This window comes from Ciconia boyciana, chromosome 3, assembly GCF_034638445.1.
Source record: "Ciconia boyciana chromosome 3, ASM3463844v1, whole genome shotgun sequence".
NCBI lineage: Eukaryota > Metazoa > Chordata > Aves > Ciconiiformes > Ciconiidae > Ciconia > Ciconia boyciana.
Genome location: NC_132936.1, coordinates 117341988 through 117360056, shown reverse-complemented (window position 1 = coordinate 117360056; position 18069 = coordinate 117341988). Strand labels below are relative to the sequence as shown.

At 39.9% G+C, this 18069-nt stretch overlaps 1 protein-coding gene across 3 annotated transcripts in view; it reads left to right on the top strand.

Moving 5' to 3' along the window:
• The window catches only part of PELI1 (pellino E3 ubiquitin protein ligase 1), a 47717-nt gene that overhangs the window by 25583 nt on the left and 4065 nt on the right, over positions 1–18069 (top strand). For all 3 annotated transcript variants that reach the window (XM_072857344.1, XM_072857347.1, XM_072857345.1), the window contains 5 exons: positions 11880–12024; positions 13137–13266; positions 14866–14967; positions 16992–17189; positions 17301–17489. In XM_072857344.1, the coding sequence (XP_072713445.1) occupies positions 11880–12024; positions 13137–13266; positions 14866–14967; positions 16992–17189; positions 17301–17489 (764 nt within the window). The remainder of the gene's footprint in view (positions 1–11879; positions 12025–13136; positions 13267–14865; positions 14968–16991; positions 17190–17300; positions 17490–18069) is intronic.

The following is an 18069-nucleotide window of genomic DNA, read 5'->3' as shown; positions in this document are numbered from 1 at the left end:
CATACCAATGTGACTTATCTCTACAGTTAAATAACTGACTACAAAGCACTTTTTGTACTCTTGTTGCCATATCTGTGTGTTAAGTGATGCTAATACAGTCCTGATTGTGTTGTTTTTACAAACAAACGAAAAAAAACCACCCCAAAACCAAACCCTTAGCCCTGATTAAAAAAGTATTAAAGCTGCTGACCTTGTATAGGCCAGGATGAAGTGTAAAATACTTGAAAGATGATGGGGGAGGTGGGATTGGGCGACTCTTCCACCCCAATGAACAGTGCCATTTTCAGGTTCTGGTAGTTACCAGTGGAAAAAGCTAGGTTCACATGCCAGTAGAGTGGGGCCATTGATTTTTGGCAGGGAGGAAGGCTCAGTTTTATTCTCAATATGTGCCTTGATGAGTCTCTGGCTTTACTGATGAGATTGATTGGGAAGGTTCCTATCCCCTCACTTGCATTGGTATAGTGTATTTACAGATAAACCCACAAACAGATTAGCAAAATGCTTTGGGTTAAAATAGTTGGGGTTTGTGTGTTGCGTTTTGGTTTTTCGCTAAGCCCTTTACCAGCTTAGTAATCTGACAGCTGTGATAACGACCATACCATCTCAGAGCAATATTCAGTAGCATGTCCTTTTTGGTGACCAGAAGAAGAGTGGGAACAAGGGGGCACCTGCACATCAATGTTTCGCCAAGCACTTTTTAGTGTTCAGCAGTTGTGGCTCAATCACTTCTGTGGAGCAAAGTGTGGTATCTTGTGCTTAGTAATCTATGATAGGAGAAAAAAAAAAGTGTCTTTGTGCCTGTGTAGAGTTTTATTATCCAGAATATCTTATGGCAAGGTGTTCTGCAGTTGAGTGTTTCAGGTAGGTGACAAGATCCTGTAACAGGACAGCCTTATGGTATTACTTGGGAGAAGGTTGGCTGTGGAGTACAGGTCAAGGAGAGAGAAAACAGGTATGCATTCACCTTGTTCTCAGCAATGGAGCTGACTTATGTGGAGTTGCAACTTATGCTGTGTTATGGCATTACGAACAAGAAGCTTGTTTGACATTGCTTAGCTTTGAGTGCTGCCAAGTAATGCACCTGCCCTTCCTGCCTTCAGTTCTACTGGTACAACTGCATGGCCATGCCATGAGCTGAACTTGGAAATGGATCCAGCTGATAAACAACCGAGCGGGTAAACCAACTTTTAAAAACATGGACAGATCAGGGAAACCAGTCCATAAAGTTGTGCTTGCAAAATTGAGGTGGCAAGCCAAGGGAGGAGCAGCAGAAACCAGAGCAATAGTCACCTGTAGAACTTGGAGATGTCAGTCACAGCCTGCGTACACATCATTTGAGCCAGGGTAACTGTGCACACCTTCTTGGCCCACTACAACTGTGATGTAAAACTTGATGCAAAGGTTAAGCTACTGCGTCATATCACGCTTGCAGCAGCCTCGGAACATTTGCATGATCAATTCTAAGAGGCGGTAACTTGGAAACTGTGGTAACTTGATCACTATTTTATGGCTCAGACATTTAAATGATCCCACCCACTGGCTCGATGCAGTGATTTCCATGTTAGTGGAATAAGAAATGAGCTCAGAACCTGGTCTGGCATGTGCAGATTTGTCTTTCTAAACGTGCATCCTACAGGAATGAGCTGTTAGTGTCGTTGGCCATGGGAGTCCAGTATACACAGGTGGTGACTGCAGGTGTGTCATGTGTCCAATTCTGTAGCATTAGTGAAAACAGGGATACCAGTGCCTGAAGAGTTTCTGCTGGTTTAATTCTCGCTGTATTAAGAAATCACTTTTTGTGTGGGAGGTGAGGAAAGCTAACTGGACTAATAAGTGATTATTTAAAAAAAAAAAAGGTATAGCATGCATGGGTACAGTTATGTAAGAGAAGTGGTGAAGGAAATAGATCAGCGTTTCCCCGAGAACCTCATCCACAGAGCTGCTGGAGAACTGGGCTGCAGGATCGTTCTCAACACACCCTCCGCTTCCTTTTTTCCTTTTTGGGGCCAGAGATGGATGAGTTTATGGAGTGGTGAGCAGGATGCAGGCTCTGACTCCAGCCAATGATGTGTGGTGAGGTGGTGTTTACCTAGCTTACGCAAGGCAGAGCCAGCCCCTCTTTAGTCAGAAGGCACTACCCACAGCTTAAGTAAAAGCACGCAGAGCAGAGGCACTCAGTCTGGCAGTTGCTGGGGGTTTAAAGGAGTTGGTGGATTTCGGCTGGTTTTAAACAAGATTGAAGGGGTGACTTTTTTTTTCTTCTCTACTGTGCAGAAATACTGAAAGGACAAAAAGATACTGGTAAGTGCTCTGCGTGCCATCGCTTTTTCCTTCTAGTGTTGCATTGTTTCAGTCTCTCTTCTAAAAGCCTCCTCAGTTGCAGTGTTTTTCAGTGAGAAGTTGAAAGATAGCTCAGTGATGTGGTCAAAAAGAAATCTGAGAACAGGCAGTGTGTCTGCGGGCTGCGCTTCCACCAAAAATAGGAAGAGGCCTTCAAAGTGCATAGTATAATAAATGCTTCTTGTTCTTAAGAAGTGTCAGTCACTTCTCATTTTTGGGGTGCAGAGCAAGATGCCTTGAAACTGTGAGCATTATCTAATAAAATCATACCAAGAGGAATTTCTTATAAAGCTGTTAAATATTTGTGTTGCCTAAACCAAAAAAGGCTTTCAATGTAATTGTAACTCCTATTTTTCCAAGATGATATAGTATGCTATGTGAAGAGGCTTTGGTGTAATACAAACACCTATTTAGCTGATACTTTGGTACATAAACTGCCTCATCAGGAAGTCAGAGGCTCATAAAAAGCAAAATGGTAATGTTCAGATCTGTAGAACAAGAAGTCATTGTGGTTTTCTGCAAGCACAGGGTCCTCGGCTGTGTATTCTAGTTCAGGTGCATCAGGCAGTAGATCTCCCAGGGCTCAGTCATAAAAGCATAAAAAGTTCCATCTATTTGCGTAAAGGCCCTTTTAAAAATAATGCCTCTGTTTTGGTATAAACTCTTAATCTGTATATGGAACTTGTGCTTCTGTCACCAACTTGCAATGAAAGTTGGGACTGCTTATTTTTAAGGTAATGCTGTGTAATTTGTCTGAAGGCAGTAAAGAGGATAATTTTAAAGGATCCTGACTGCAAAGTTCTCTGTGTCAGAACTGTACTTTTGCCACATTGTACCAGTATTCTACAAAGTTTTTTGTTTTCCTTCTACTTTCGCAGCACACTTGAATAGGTAGGATACAAATAGGTAGTGCTATGGCTAATGAACACATAACATTGTCCTATCCTCTATTGTATTGTTTTATGGCTTCATACATTACACCTTATATAAATAATCTTCATGTGATAATCTGAGTATGAAATCAAAACTATCCCTTTTTAACAAAACATAGAGTTTGTAGTAACAGCCCAAGTGCAAGTATAGCCAAAAGCTCGTGTAGAAAGCTGCAAATTAATCTTCTTAAGTAGCTCGTGTGAATAACTTTCACAGGTAGCTCAGCTGACTGAGCAAGTACAACCTGCAGCGTTTGGCCCTGATGATGCAGGGGCGGTCAATGGAGGAGCTTTGCCTCGTGTGAGGTTGTGTGCTTCATCACTAGTATATCTGAAAGCTGATGTGGAGGACATGGATGGTAAGGGGGTGTAGACTGCGTGTACATGTAGCAGTTTAACTGGTGAAAAACTCTTTCTCAGCTAATGAAGGTTATAGATAAAATTGCAGTGGCAGCTTTAAAATAGACACCTTGTGCTAAAAGACAAATATTTTCAGCTTCCCACACGCAGTCTGAATTATATCATTTATAACCTGTAGGAGGCTATCGTGGTTTCCTCAAGGGAGGATCAGCTGTTACTTTTTGTAACTGAAAAAAATGCTGGATTTTTTTTTCCCAGGGGAATATTTTCAGAATTGATTTTTGTCAGTCTGAGTGAGTCGTTAGCAGTTACATAAATCTTCCAGGTTTAATATACCCAGCCACATTCTCATCCCATCGACAGCAGTTCAGAATAACAGAACTGAAGTTAGCAGAGGTCTGATTGAAATCAGGCCCCTGTGCTTAGATGGTTTTTTCCATCTTCTGAACAGGAATTCCATTTTTGAATACTGTCATAAAGTACAGATTTTCATATAGGTGCCTATAACAGAGGTCTTGTTCTAAAACACTTGCCTTGTTCATTGAACAAGGATGGCTGTCCACAGTGCTGTTCCTCACTTTCCTAAAATTGCTAAAAAACACTCAGACTTGCTTCTGAGACTGAAACAGAACTCAAAGCAGGACACTGGATGCCAACCCAACTAAAACCCTTTCTTAGACTGGAAAAAGTTAGCTGTAGTCTTGGTGCAAAGCAGTAGGTTTGCTATTGTGTATCAAGTTAATGCCCCTTTGAAAGCCTCTACAGGCAGTGTGCCTTTTTTTTTTTTGCCGTGCTGTGACTCTTGCATGACTGGTTTCCAGGATGAACAGCCTACTAATGGCAGATGTCTGTGGTAAAAAGATGCTTTCATTCTGTTTATGAGAATGAAAAACCCCTCTATGGAGATTTTACAGATGTTCTCAAGGCACAGCAGCAGATAGTTGTTTGCATTGTTTTATGCTTGGTATCCTGTGCAGGAGAGGCTGCTTGCTCGTTTCAGAGCTTGGCTTTGTTGTCTTATTTTCAATGCTTTCATATCATAAGACACTCTTGTGTGTGTAGTGGATGACTAAGCTTATTCAGAGGTTATAAAAGAAAAGGCGAACAGTATAGACTAAGGAAAGAATAAGCCATACAAAAGCAAAAGGCTGGACTGATCTTCCGTACTCCCAAGGCTTGTTCTTTTTTTTTGGTGCTGAAAAACTCCCTTTTCTAGAAAGGAGAAAATTAATTATCCTTCCTTAGAAAGGTAAAGTAGGGCTACTGATCTAAAGTGACAATGCAATTTAAATACATAACAGATGCATCGCTATACCTTTCCTGTGCATCTGTAGTGAAGGATGCAAGCCGTAGACAGAATCTGGCAAATCTCAAAAATGGAATGTAAAACCTGCTGAACTTAAAGTTCTAGGTATGTGTGTGAAGGAAATGTGAGCTTGTTTTTTAAACTGGAAACTGGGAGAAGTGTGAAAACTATGGCTGATAAACGCATACCCTTCTGCATGTTCTTTTATCCAGGTGATTACTTAAGTAAAAACTATTTTAATAAAAGCTTCCAAAAAGATTGCTAAGAAGAACAGTTAAAGGAGAATAACTTTCCAATGGTGACTTAACCATCATGTAGAAGAAAGTGATTTCTCAATCTTTGTCTCCACTTTCAGAAACAGTGATGCAAGGAGCTGATTCCTTGTTGCTTGCACCAGTGTAGATCAGCAGTAAGATCACTGATATTGTTTCTGAAATCTGGCAACCTGGACTTGATGGGGACTTGTAATCAAACAAGAAGGCAGTCTGCTGGGAATTACTTTAGGTTTTTTCACTTCTCTCTCACTACTTCTTCCATGCTTGCTTCCATGCCTCTTCCTTCTTCCATGCTTGCAGATATCTTCATCTTGAGAGACTAGTATTCTGCACAGATTCTTTGTGTCTCACAGTGACTTTAACTTCGATATTCTGGTCCTTTAAATCTGGAAGTCAAGATTTTTGCCTTTGAAGGGATGAGACATAACCATATTCTCTTGAATATTACTATGCATGCATTCAGAGGAGTTTTGTTTCTGATCTTGCAAGATTGCCTAGTGGAAATTGGAGTGCTAAACAGCTTAAACATGTAAATGGATGTTAGCAAACTTGAGTCCTACTTGTGTTTTGTCAGGTAACTGCACAATTCTTTGTTTGAAGAGCAGTATGGGGTTTTAAATCCAAATGAAGCTATAGACAGTTATATGTAAATCTCAGGAGGATAAGGGTAAAATTTTGTTTCATTGGTAATGGAGTTGCTTATATTTTATGTCTAACTGATCAAAAGTGTACCTAAGGTACATATTTCAGTTGCTTGATAAAATTGTGTTGGGCTTCCTAAAATTAATTGTATTCCTAGAATAATTTAGGTTAGGAGGTTGTCTGGTCCGCTCCCCCTGCTCAAAGCAGGACGGGACTGCCTTAGATCAGGTTGTTCAGGGCCGCGTGCTGCTGAGGTTTGAGTATCTCCAAGGATGGAGATCCCACAGCCTCTCTGGATTTTTTTTTTTTCCCTAATAGCTAAACAGGATTTTGTGTTGCACCTTGTTTGTTGCCTCTTGTCCTGACACTGCATACCTGTCAGAAAGGCTGGATTATATTTTGTCCATATCCCCCCTGATTTAACACAGTTGCTGAGGGAAGAGCTGGATATGAGAATTGCAAGGACAGTAAATGGAGAACTACAAATAGCAAAATGTATAAAAATAAAAACATCAGTAGACAAGCTGTCTAGTGCTTTATTTCTAAAAGCCAAAAAAAATTCAAACCTTAGAATATGTAGATATAGAACATAAAGAAGATGATGATATAAAAATGGGGAAAAAAAATCCAATTTCTGCATCTGAATCAGCATATTTTTATTTTAATATACTCATTGACAGAGGACTTCTTTTTATACTGTGAAAGTGGTTTTATGCAGTATTTTAGAAAAGGCCTAGTCTGGCACTAGCTACAGTTGCTAGCAGCCTATAATGCTGGCTCTGTGTTTAGAAAATGATGGTAATTTATTACAAAGAGACTTTTATTCTAGTATTTTTAGCTCACAGCCGAGTGTTTAATGAATCTCTGCTTGGGCTCATTGAATTTATGTTCTCCCCTCCCCGTGCTCCATTTTAACCATTAAGATACTGCTATTCTTGCTGCAATTCCAAAAGCTATACTTGGTCTACTAAACAGCAAACTTATTCACAAGGTGCTGTGCCTCAGTGCAAACAAGATCTGAAGACTTTCTGTAGAAGCCATCAAAGAGTAGTCATTTATGAGTCTCATGGTCAGAAAAGGCAGCTGAATGATTGAGGATGGCTGGTAAGCTAAAGCTGATAGTTCAAAAACAACCAAAATTCATTATATCTTGAGGTTCCCCACTGAAAATGGCATGTTCAGTGAAAGTGGGCAGACTATTAAACTCTTCTTCTACTCTGAAGCATGGTTTGCTAGGTCTTCCCGGAGAACAGTCTGCCTCCAGATTCAGAGACTAGTGCTTGAATGTGACAGGAGAGTGTACAATGATACGGCTTTTCCTTCTACTTGAATGTAACCAGAAATCTGTGGCTTGCTTTCTGCCATAGCAATCATTGCCTTCCATGACTCAAGTGAATATTGAACAAGAACGCTTGTAAGAAACTGGACTTCCATTCCTAAAACAAATTTAAAATACATTTTCAGTTTAGATATCATCTCTTTCCAGTCCCTCAAAACAGTTGCACATGACAGTATTGTGCAAGTTACCTTCCATGAGCTTTCTCCCAGCTCCCGAGGAACCAGTGTTAAGAATAAAAATGTATTACTTGAACAGAAAGAACTCATGAACCAGTTTCCTATTTTTGAGACTAAAAGGTGCTAACTGGTACCAGTCGTGTTTTTGTGCTAACTGCAAATAGTTGTGCTCACCTCTTACCCAATCAAGTAATGCCTTTCCGAAATGGTTTCTTCTGTGTGTAAGTTGCTTTACTCACAAAATCTGTTATATTATATAATACAGGACTGTACACAGGTAGGGTTTTCAGGCTTTGGTCTCTTCTCTGTAGCAGAAGCAGAGATCTTGAGGTGAAAATTTGCTGCTACCAGTTCTGTGATTTGGAAGAATGTAGGATGGGGTGGGATCTTATAATCAACACCTTATTCCTCATCAGTGTGGAAGGGTCTTGGAGGAGTTTTGGAACAGTCAGTTGTTCAGAGCCTACTTCAATGAAGCCTGCTCCACTGGTGGCTGGAGATGCTGCTGCAAAACTAATGGTCATGGAAAAAAGCTAACTTACACATTTTGCTCAAGCAGTCAGTTGCTTAGTTGTATACTGGTGCTACAAGGCCAAGTTGTTTTTTTAATGTATTTAATTAGCCTTTCCTAACACTTCTAAGAAGTCTCTTGTAGTATTCTAGGAATAAAAACTGGACAGGTTATTCTACAAGAGAAGGCTCATCATATAAATTAGTGGATCCTTCCTCTCAAGAGCATTCCCTCCTGTAAGTTCTTAAATGCTTTATCCAGCTTTAAATGATCCGTAAGCCTGCTGTGTTTCAGGAGTGGAGATGCTATCCCATGGCCTGTTAGACTCCTCTCCAGTGGGAGAACACTTGAGTTTTATTTGCAGACATCAAATTTCACTTGGACTAGTCTTCAGGACCTCATTGGAAGAATACAATTAATCTTTGTTATTTCCAGGACTGAAATGAGTCTTCCTTTTCGGTACAGTGCATCAGGCAGATCATTCTGGGTGAGAAGTAGCATGTATGTTTTTTAGGGGCTCTGAATTTTGTATGTGCTTGAGTTGAAGTTACTGGGTGTTAGTAGCTGTGAAACTGATGTGTGCAGCTCGTAAAGGTTCTGGAACATATTTTTTAAAAAGTTAAGTTCAAACATTCAAGCTATGCCTTTGAAAATGTAGGAACAAGCTGTTTTACTAATGGTAGCTCTAGATTGCTAACTCTTGAACCTTCCTTAAGTCAAATAAGTGGGTTTCCATCATATGTGCTGGTCCCAAAATAAACTTGGCTGGATTTCTTTAAATATGAAACAAAAAATGTATTAAGGGGGAGCTGCGCGTTAGATGTTGGACACTTTTCCTTGCATTAAGATGTTCCAGTTAATTTCTTGCATTGCTGAAGTCTGACACTTGGAACTGTTGGCCCCGTTTTACGGTTTCTGCTCAGTTGTCTCCTAAGAGGAGGTTACTGGCCACTTGTTCAGGTAACTCTTTAGAGTCTCCTTTAACTGTTCATGTGTAATTACTTTTAATGAGACTCAGAAGCTGACTCTCTGACTGGGAGATGTATTTTTTTAGCTTTCCATGAAATTGTTCACTTGGGTGAACAGAAGAGAAGTTATGCCAAACCTTTTCTTGTACTAATGGCAAAAGTTAAAGTTATTTTTAATGGTTGCCTTCCCACCTTCTCTAAGTGAATGGATTAGCTCTCTTTTAAACACCATAGTGTTGGGTACTATTCAAATCTTTTTTTTTTTACCCTGTCATGGTATTTACTAGTCCTGTGCTGTTTCCTAATGGGCGGTGCTATAGATTTCATAGCAGTATTTCTCCTGAGTTGTTAAATGCCAATTCAAAGGACAACCATTATGTTGTCCTATATATTCTGTTTTCTATGTGAAGCATTGCATGTGAAATGCAATGGCCAAGGTGAAATGAGTTGTACGTGGAGAACACTGACATGCAGGGGAGAGACTGCTGAGGGGATCAATATTCAAGTAGAAAATAGGTTAATCATTTGGGGAGGAGACTAAAACATTAGGATATCTAAGCAATTATAATGCAAGATCATTTTAAAATAAAACAAAAGAAGAAATGCTGGATTTGATAATAATACTTCATAGTAAGTATATTTATATCCTTATATCTATATACAGATAAATACTTAAGATTTATACTCACTTAAGTAGAAATACTTCAGAAAGGAGATGTGTCTAGAGAACCAAGCACTGTTAAGCACTAAGAGCTAGACAGTTTAGTATTAATGTCAGTAAACCACCCCTGCAGTGTCTTCAGAGGCACATGGCTTCAGAGAATTGCTGGTGTGGTGCTCCAAAGAGGGGTTGTGATGCCAGGAGGCAAGGAAGACCCAGATGGCCATAGCAAACATGAAAATTATGAACACAGTTAATGTTGTGGGGCTCCATTTACCAAATGGGACAATCTCCACTTCAGGGTGTATGGCTACAGGCATGATAGGAGTTTAAGGTCACATTTTCATACAAGTTTGCTTTAAATTCTCCATTTTAGAATTTTAAAGGCAAAACCTTGGGCCCCACCTACAACAGTAAGTACCCTCACCATCCCAGTTAACTTACTGCTACACATGGATCAGCAATCTAGAAATGCTTCTGAGCAAACTATACTGCTTTGCTCTCTCCTGTGCTGCTGTTGCTATTGCTGTGTGACAGATGGGGACTGTTGGATCAGTATAAGGCACCTTCTGTACCAGGTAAATGGTGGATACCATAAGGCTTGAACCAGGATAGCTGCCTACTGGAAATGCACACTGCTTCCTATGCAACAAAGATATATTGGTGTAACTGTTGTGTAGACGGGATGCAGATGCTTCACAATAGTGTTGTGCAAATCAGGTATATTACAATGTGCTCACTCATCTAGCAGTGGGTCAGGATACCGTTGTGATAATGTTACACGTGTGCTAACTACAGAGACAGTCTTCAGTTAACTTATTCCAAGCACTATGAAATCCACAGTACCCAGACATGAGAGCAAAGGAGAAAAGATTTGGAAGAGAATGAGAAAAGAAAGGCCTCAGTTTAGCCTCCTGGTTGTATTCTGGAGGCATCACAGTAAAAGTTTGGAGGACAGCAAGATGTCTTTGCATGTATTTGTGTGAAGCCCTCCCAAATGTGTGGGATAGCATGTAAGAAGGCAATGAAGGAGCATATTGAATTTTCAGATAGCACTGTGAGCTGATTGCAGGTGGGCATCGACATATCCATGCTGAATAAGAAATTGATAGTTTGAGAAGAGACGTTGAAGGCCAAGCTTCTCTGAAGAAGCAAAAAAGATCGGGAGAGGGTGGAGATCAGGTCAGTAAAGGGATCTTTGCATGAGCTTCTGAACGAATGTGAGCAGGGTCTCAAGCACTGCCACATCCTTTCTTCTGTTAGGACAGAAGAAGTAGTAGATAAAATCTGCATGATGACGTCTTTTCTGCTAATATCTATGGTCTAGTTGAGGTAGAAGAAAATGGAGATGCAGCATTGTAGTTGTGATAAAAGTTGATGACAGGATACAAGACATTTTATGTGGGCCAAAATGTGTATTTGAACAGAAGGCAGAATGTTTAACCATCAGTACTAAAAAAAAGAGCTTTTTGAGTTGGTATGAAAACTTACTTGGAAGAACCAAGGGAATGTTCTTCTTTCTGTTAAAGCCTCGAACAGGCTAGCATCAGCTTTATTCTTTATCAAGCAAGTGCTCTGTTGGGTAGGCTTTCTCTCTAGGAAGGTCAGGGATGGGTTGCGTAGGTCAGAGGTGTCTGGAAATGTTACTAATGAGAAGCTGTAAAAAAATACTAGTGTGAACTGTTCCTCAAAGCAGAAGTATGATGAAAAATTGCACTTCAAGAGACTGTTCTCATTAAGAATTATGTGGAATTCCCTCAGGAAATCTCCCTTCAAACAGCTGTTTGTATCACTTCCGTCTCTGGTTAAACATGAGAGATCACATTGCACACCTCAAACTTGTATGGTAGACTCGATATCAAATTGTCATACAACTTCCTTCCCTCTGCAAATCCAGAAATTTCTTGGAAAGCTCTGAATCAGATACTTGCCATGAAAACTTCTACCTCTCTAGCTAATGGACTGGTCTTGCTTTGTTTTTTTTCCTTTAAATTTAATCCCTATCTGGCTCTACTTCTTGATAGTTGAACCAAACGTACTAAATGAAGCTATATACCATTTATACTAAAAACTAGCATGAAGGAAAACAACTGTGGGTGTTTTATCAAGGCCATACTGGAATTTTCTAAATGCACTTGTGGTTGTTTTGTGATCTGGTAGTTCTTCCAGGCAATTCAACCTTAATTGATGTGGTTTTATATGTATGTTTTTAAAATTATTTCAGGCAAAACCAAAACGTGGAAAATACTAAAATATTATACCTGCTGTCTAATACTAAAATATTATACCTGCTGTATCAGATAGGTGTGCAGGTTTGTGTAATTAATGGATTTGAGTCTTTTCTCTTACATTTATCTTTGTTTTTACAGGAAATAATGAAAAAAGTGTGCCACAACTCTTGATCAGAGACCTGAAATTTGAGAAGAAGTCATTAGCTAAGCTCATGTTTTCTCCTGATCAAGAAAATCATCCATCAAAAGCACCAGTAAAATATGGTGAATTGATTGTATTAGGGTAAGTGTTTGTGCCTTGGAAGTGAGAATGAAGGTAGAATTTCAGGGTGCACTTAAAGCAGATAAAATGCAGGTTGCTGTGAGAGATGATCCCACAGCCTCTCACTTGGACTCCCTCTTTTGCAGTGTATCTAGTGAGCATGCAACTAAATGGTGAGTTGATCAGCTTTTCTTTGGTAGCTGATCTCATGTAAGAGGGGGAGTGGAGGGAGGGTTACCTTCTTCAGTGGCAACCAGGCGTTATACATAACGTGATATATTGGAAAATTGCACTGCAGCACGCATACTTTTTTGTGACAGCATGAGTGTGGAGGTAGGGCTCTAAACAGTTGAGTAGACGTAAGTTTATTTTATGCTCTTGTGTTCTTCCCAGGTAAGTGTTTCATGACAAAAGCAGCCAATTTGTGAAGGGTTTCCCAGTTGGTTCCAGGGTGTACCTAAACAGATGACTAATGTGATAATGTGGAAGAAGAGGTTCCCTAGGACTTCAAAATGAAAGTAGTTTTATAAGAACATGGTAGCTGACTCTATAATATCCAAGTGCAAACAGAAGATTTTAATAAAGCAAGTTTGCTGGCTGGCCTATTAACATTGACATGTTCAAAGTGAGGGTCTGAGGGTTTTCTGGTGGATTAAATCAGAGTCTCAGAGAACAGTATGTCTATTTCTTACAAGGGTTGTTTTCAACCAAAATTCTCTAAAATTTTAACTCTCCACCAGGCTTGGTGAGTGTTTAGGTTCTTTCATTTACAGTGTGAACACACTATGTAGAGATAAAGCTACAGATAAGCATATAACCTTACTCGTTTTCATGTTTGGGACCAGAGTCTCTCTTGCTTGTTGACAGTAGCTTTGAGATTAATCTGGGTAGCATTCCTTGACCTACAAGCTTTGTGTGCAAATGCTGTAATTCCATGGGCATGTTTCAATATTGTGTTTATCAATTCTCAGATTTAAATAGATGTGATTAATTGGAAATTGTAATTTTTTTCAATACCATACTGATTAAGAAGACTTTGTGCTTAGTATGGAAGTTCTTGTGGGTCTGTATCTTGTGAGAAGCTAAGTGATACAGGAAGATAGAGTTTGTTGTTTTTCTGTCTTTTTTGATAGGTACAATGGGTCTCTCCCAAATGGAGATAGAGGAAGAAGAAAAAGTAGGTTTGCTTTATTTAAAAGGCCCAAGGCAAATGGGGTGAAACCTAGCACTGTGCATATTGCCTGTACCCCTCAAGCAGCAAAGGTAAGCTTGACTTGTCTAGTTAAGTCTTATTTCTCCTGGTGCTGTCTAAAGAGTTCAGTGAAGTCAGTGCTGTTATGCTGAGATGAAATGATGTAAAAAGCATGAAGTTCTGGCTGCAAAAAGAATGGTTCATGTTTATCCAAGTTTTTTTGGTACTTGTCAGGGTTAGCAAGAAACAGTTCAGCAAAACAAATCTGGTGCCCAGTCCTTGCCCTGTCCAGAAAGAAAAATGTTTATCTTTGAAACATGAATGTTCAGGGCACAGGCTAGTCATGTAAAACACTTTCTATTTTGTTTTCCTTCCAAACTCACTACAGACATCTGTTCTAGGGTTCTGGTTTTCGCACTCATTCATGCTTTAGGGCTAACTTTGCTTCATGTGAAGCTGACTCTGAAATGGTCCTTTGCCAAAGCTCTGTGTGCACTTGCTATTCTCTCCAATGGGTAGGAGTTCCCCAGGGATGAGGACAGGTGGGTTTTGCAGGGCACGTTTTATACTGCTTGTAATCAAGTTCAGACTTCCCATTAAGAAGCAGTAAAGGAAGGGCTTAGGTACTGAAGTTGAATTGTATTTCATGTCAAAACTAATATATTATAGCTAAGGTAATACCATTAAATACTTCTGTATTGTGGCAATTCAAGTGTATGTGCAACTATGTTCAATAACAAATGGAGCATTTCTACTAAAACCAATGGAATTTGAGAATGCTTAGTGGTGGTTTAGAGATCTCCAGTGTTGAGATCAGGCCCTTAAATACAGTAGTGTTAAGTGTTTGACTCCCTAAATACCTTGACACGTAAGAATATTGATTCCTAAATTCAGGGAATGGCATAAAGTATTCTGAAATCAAAAGCATTTTGCTAACGAAAGTTCTTGTAATAGTATTACATCTATAGGAGATCTGTGAAAGTAATATTTATTTTTGCTAATTCTTTATGGTCTTCAAGTAAGCGCTATTTAGAAGCACTTCTAGAAGAGTGTTTGTTCAGTTTCTAGGAGGTAGTTGCAGAATGAAAATCTAGACTAACAAACTGAAACCTAGATTACTTTGCTACAACTTCTGCAACCTGTGCTGTGTTTCTCCATTTTACCCTGTGTACCATCACTACTTGTTACGTTTTTTGTCTATGTATCTTATTAACCATCACTGATTTTAGTATGGACTTGGATCCTGTTTTTAGAATTAAGTCCTAAGTTTTTGTCCTCACTTGGTGTTAGAGAAGTTCAGGCTGAGAAGGCCATGAAGGTGTTACATTCAGTTTTAGCCTTTGCACCCAGTTGTTTTGTTCTTTTGTGTTAAGGCCAGTGTTGCTTTAACACGAAGCATGACTAATAATATGTCTTGGTTATGTGTATTTTGTTGCAGCATGCGGTGAAGAGACCAGTTTGGTCTGTTGCTGAATCAATCCTGCAGCTTTTTTTAATGGCCAGGACTGGTTTTTGTGAAGTTTAACTACAGGCGTGTCACTAACAACCATCTGCCTTAATGCATTAGTTGAGCAGAACAAGAGCCTGGTTATATATATTGTCTGCTTTGCTGCTGTATTCTGTAGAGTTACTGTTCACAGGTTCAATAATATTTGGCATTTTTTCCATAGGCAATAAGTAATAAGGACCAACACAGCATATCTTACACTTTGTCTCGGGCCCAGACAGTAGTAGTTGAATATACACATGACAGCAACACAGATATGTTCCAGGTATGTGAAGTAAATATGATATATAAATGTATTCTCGCTTTTGGTAGTTTCTAATAAGACATCCTCTAAACAGGCTTTTTCCCTCAGACCCAAAAGTTTGCATGTGTCACTTTCTGCTCTTTGCTATTCAGAGACGTTTAATTCTGTTCATTCCCAAGGCCATCACATGAACAAAGCTGTATATCTGTGCATCTCTTCTAGGCTTGGTCAGAGGTGGCAGTTGTGTTTTTGTGACTAATACACAGGATCATGGTTTTGCCTTTGCAAGGCCATGGTTTTGCTGGTCTGCAAGTCACGTAACCTGTCTCCTACTCCCTCCTTGCAAAATGAAGAATAAAGTGCACAGTTCTCTTTAAGCACTTGGAACTTTGCTTCTAGCGTTTACAAAGGGATTTGGGATCAGCCAGTTGGAGGCAGGGTAGAAAAGAAATACAATGGGAAACTACAGCAAAGCTTTTGACACAACTAATAAGAAAAATACCCCTAACTCCTTTAAGCAAACCTAGGATTAAGTCTAAAGCGCTGGGAAATGTGGAGAGAGGAGGCCCAGTTCTCATGTGCTGGCAGTTCAGAGCAACTTTGCTGCAGTTCCTGTATGTATGAGAAGGAACCACAAACACATTTGCAGCTGTGGTGTGCGCTCCTATCTTATAATTGTTTCCTGTTTTTCTCAAAAGGAAGGGTTTTGTTTTGTGGGTTGTTTTGTGTGCTTTGTTCCTTCTGATTCCTGGACTGATCTTGTGTTGATTTTTTTTTTGTTGTCGCTAACTTATGGCAAGGAGTTTTGCTGTCACAGCATTTAGCTGTGACGCCACTGCAGGATCTAAGGAGGTGGGAGGTGTTGGTAAGTGGTGGAGGAAGCTGCTGTGCTGCTGCAAATACCTACAACAGAGCAAAAGGGCTGTAACAAACTGACTGCAGCATAAGCAATTGTTTGTGTAAGTGTTCTGTCTTCAGGCATGCTGTGGCATGTATGCTGCTCCAAAATTGCCAGTGGCAATCCCTGTGTACTGATGGGTTATCCTGCCTAAGAAGCAATAGAAAATACATTCTGACGAAGCAGTTTCAGTCTCATGAAAGCTCTCCATCCAGCCTTCACCAAAATGCACCTTGGGCTTTTGGGTCTCCTGCCCAGCAGTTAATCAGTCTTAATATAACCAGCTATTTTATAAGATGCTGTTGGGAGAGCTCTGGAAGTGAGTGAAAGGTGGTAGTGTGTAAGTAGGCTTTAAACCTGGCTACGTGGATGTTTGGGAGAGGGATATAACTTATCTTCATGTTTTATAAGGAAAAGGACAAGACGAGTTGACTGGAAGAGCAGTGAAACCCATGCAATTCTGTCAAACCCCATAGAGTTGTGTGGGACTGCAAAACTCATTCTTCCACGCAACCAGAAAAGAAGGCGCAGCTACTAGAAAAATCTGGTTGTAGTCAGATGTTGTATTCCTGTTGTGTTCTGTGCGTATTAATGTAACCCCTCCCCGCCATTAACATCTTGTACCTGGTCCTTCCTGACAGGTTTGCTGCTTCTCAGTGCCCCACCAGAGCTGGAGAGTCAGCTCACATAATCTAATTTTCCTACATCTACACCTCCACCTAGTCTGGCATTGTTCAGAATATTCTGGGCATGCAAAGTGACTGAAAACCACTTTTGTTCCATCTAACTGCAGTTTCCTAGCTGTTTTGGCACTGTTGCAGCTGGTCCAGCTGACCTGAGTGTAACCTTTCTGATGAGAAGGCCTTCAATGGAAAATCGTCTCAGAATTGACTTAATTGCATCATTTTATTTCCCCTTCCTTCAGTTGGCTGTACTCAGCCTTCAAAATAACTTTGATCACATGGAGGTGGAATAACTCATCAATTCAGATTAGGCTTTAGAAACCTAAATTTAGATTGGTGGAGGGTAATGCTTCAAGCTGGAATGTCATGATTTTTTTTCTTGATCATTTTTAAATGCTTTGAGTTTGACTATTCCTAGACCCAAAGGCAAACTTGTAAACAGTTTTTTTTCAATCTCTTTCTAGATTGGTCGGTCAACGGAGAGTCCTATAGACTTTGTCGTGACAGATACAGTTCCTGGAAGTCAAAGTAATTCAGATACACAGTCTGTGCAGAGCACTATATCAAGGTTTGCCTGCAGAATCATATGTGAACGTAACCCTCCTTTTACAGCAAGAATATACGCTGCAGGATTTGACTCCTCAAAAAACATCTTTCTTGGGGTAAGGGAACTCTTTCTTTTTCCTCTGAGTTCAATGCAGGCTTATTTTTAAACGAATTCATAGCTCCACTTCAGCCAAATTAAAAGTTTTCATTGATGTAATTTCTCTTAGGAGAAAGCTGCGAAGTGGAAGACATCAGATGGGCAAATGGATGGACTAACCACAAATGGAGTTCTTGTTATGCATCCCCGTAATGGATTTACAGAAGACTCCAAGCCAGGGGTGTGGAGAGAGATATCTGTGTGTGGGAATGTGTTCAGCCTCCGTGAAACCAGATCAGCTCAGCAGAGGGGAAAAATGGTAAGAGTAGTGACCAATGTTTTATGCAGCCTGTTTAAAATGGGTACAACCATGGGTACAGCTTGGGCATAAACAGAGGCTGGAATCTGACTCATTCAGTGTAGATGTCACCTCTGTCATTAGTTACTGACTACTTATGTGTCTGTGTTCATACATGAAGGTGCACTGCTCAACCTGAATAACTGACATTTATCTGCAGACTAATACTTCATTGCAGATCTAGACTGCTCTCCTGAGTTGCCAGTCCACTATGCTCTTCTGCAAACTGTCATAGTCACACACACATTTTAGAGTATTTTCCTGATTCTCCCTCTTGAGTTTATGCTTTTAAGGTTTTCCCACTTTTCTATTTTTATAGAATAATAAAGAATAGTTCTAGTTATATTGACACATGCCTATATACCTGGATATCCATTTCCAACTTGGCATTCTGAGTTTTCCTCTTCCTCTTGTTTCCAAAGCATTGGTGGTGATTTCCAGGAGATGACTCTGTTTAGTATGACTTGAGATCTCTTAGCAAAAAGAAATGCTACATGAACACTTGTTTAAGTGATGCATTTAGCTAGGAATGCTGACAGCT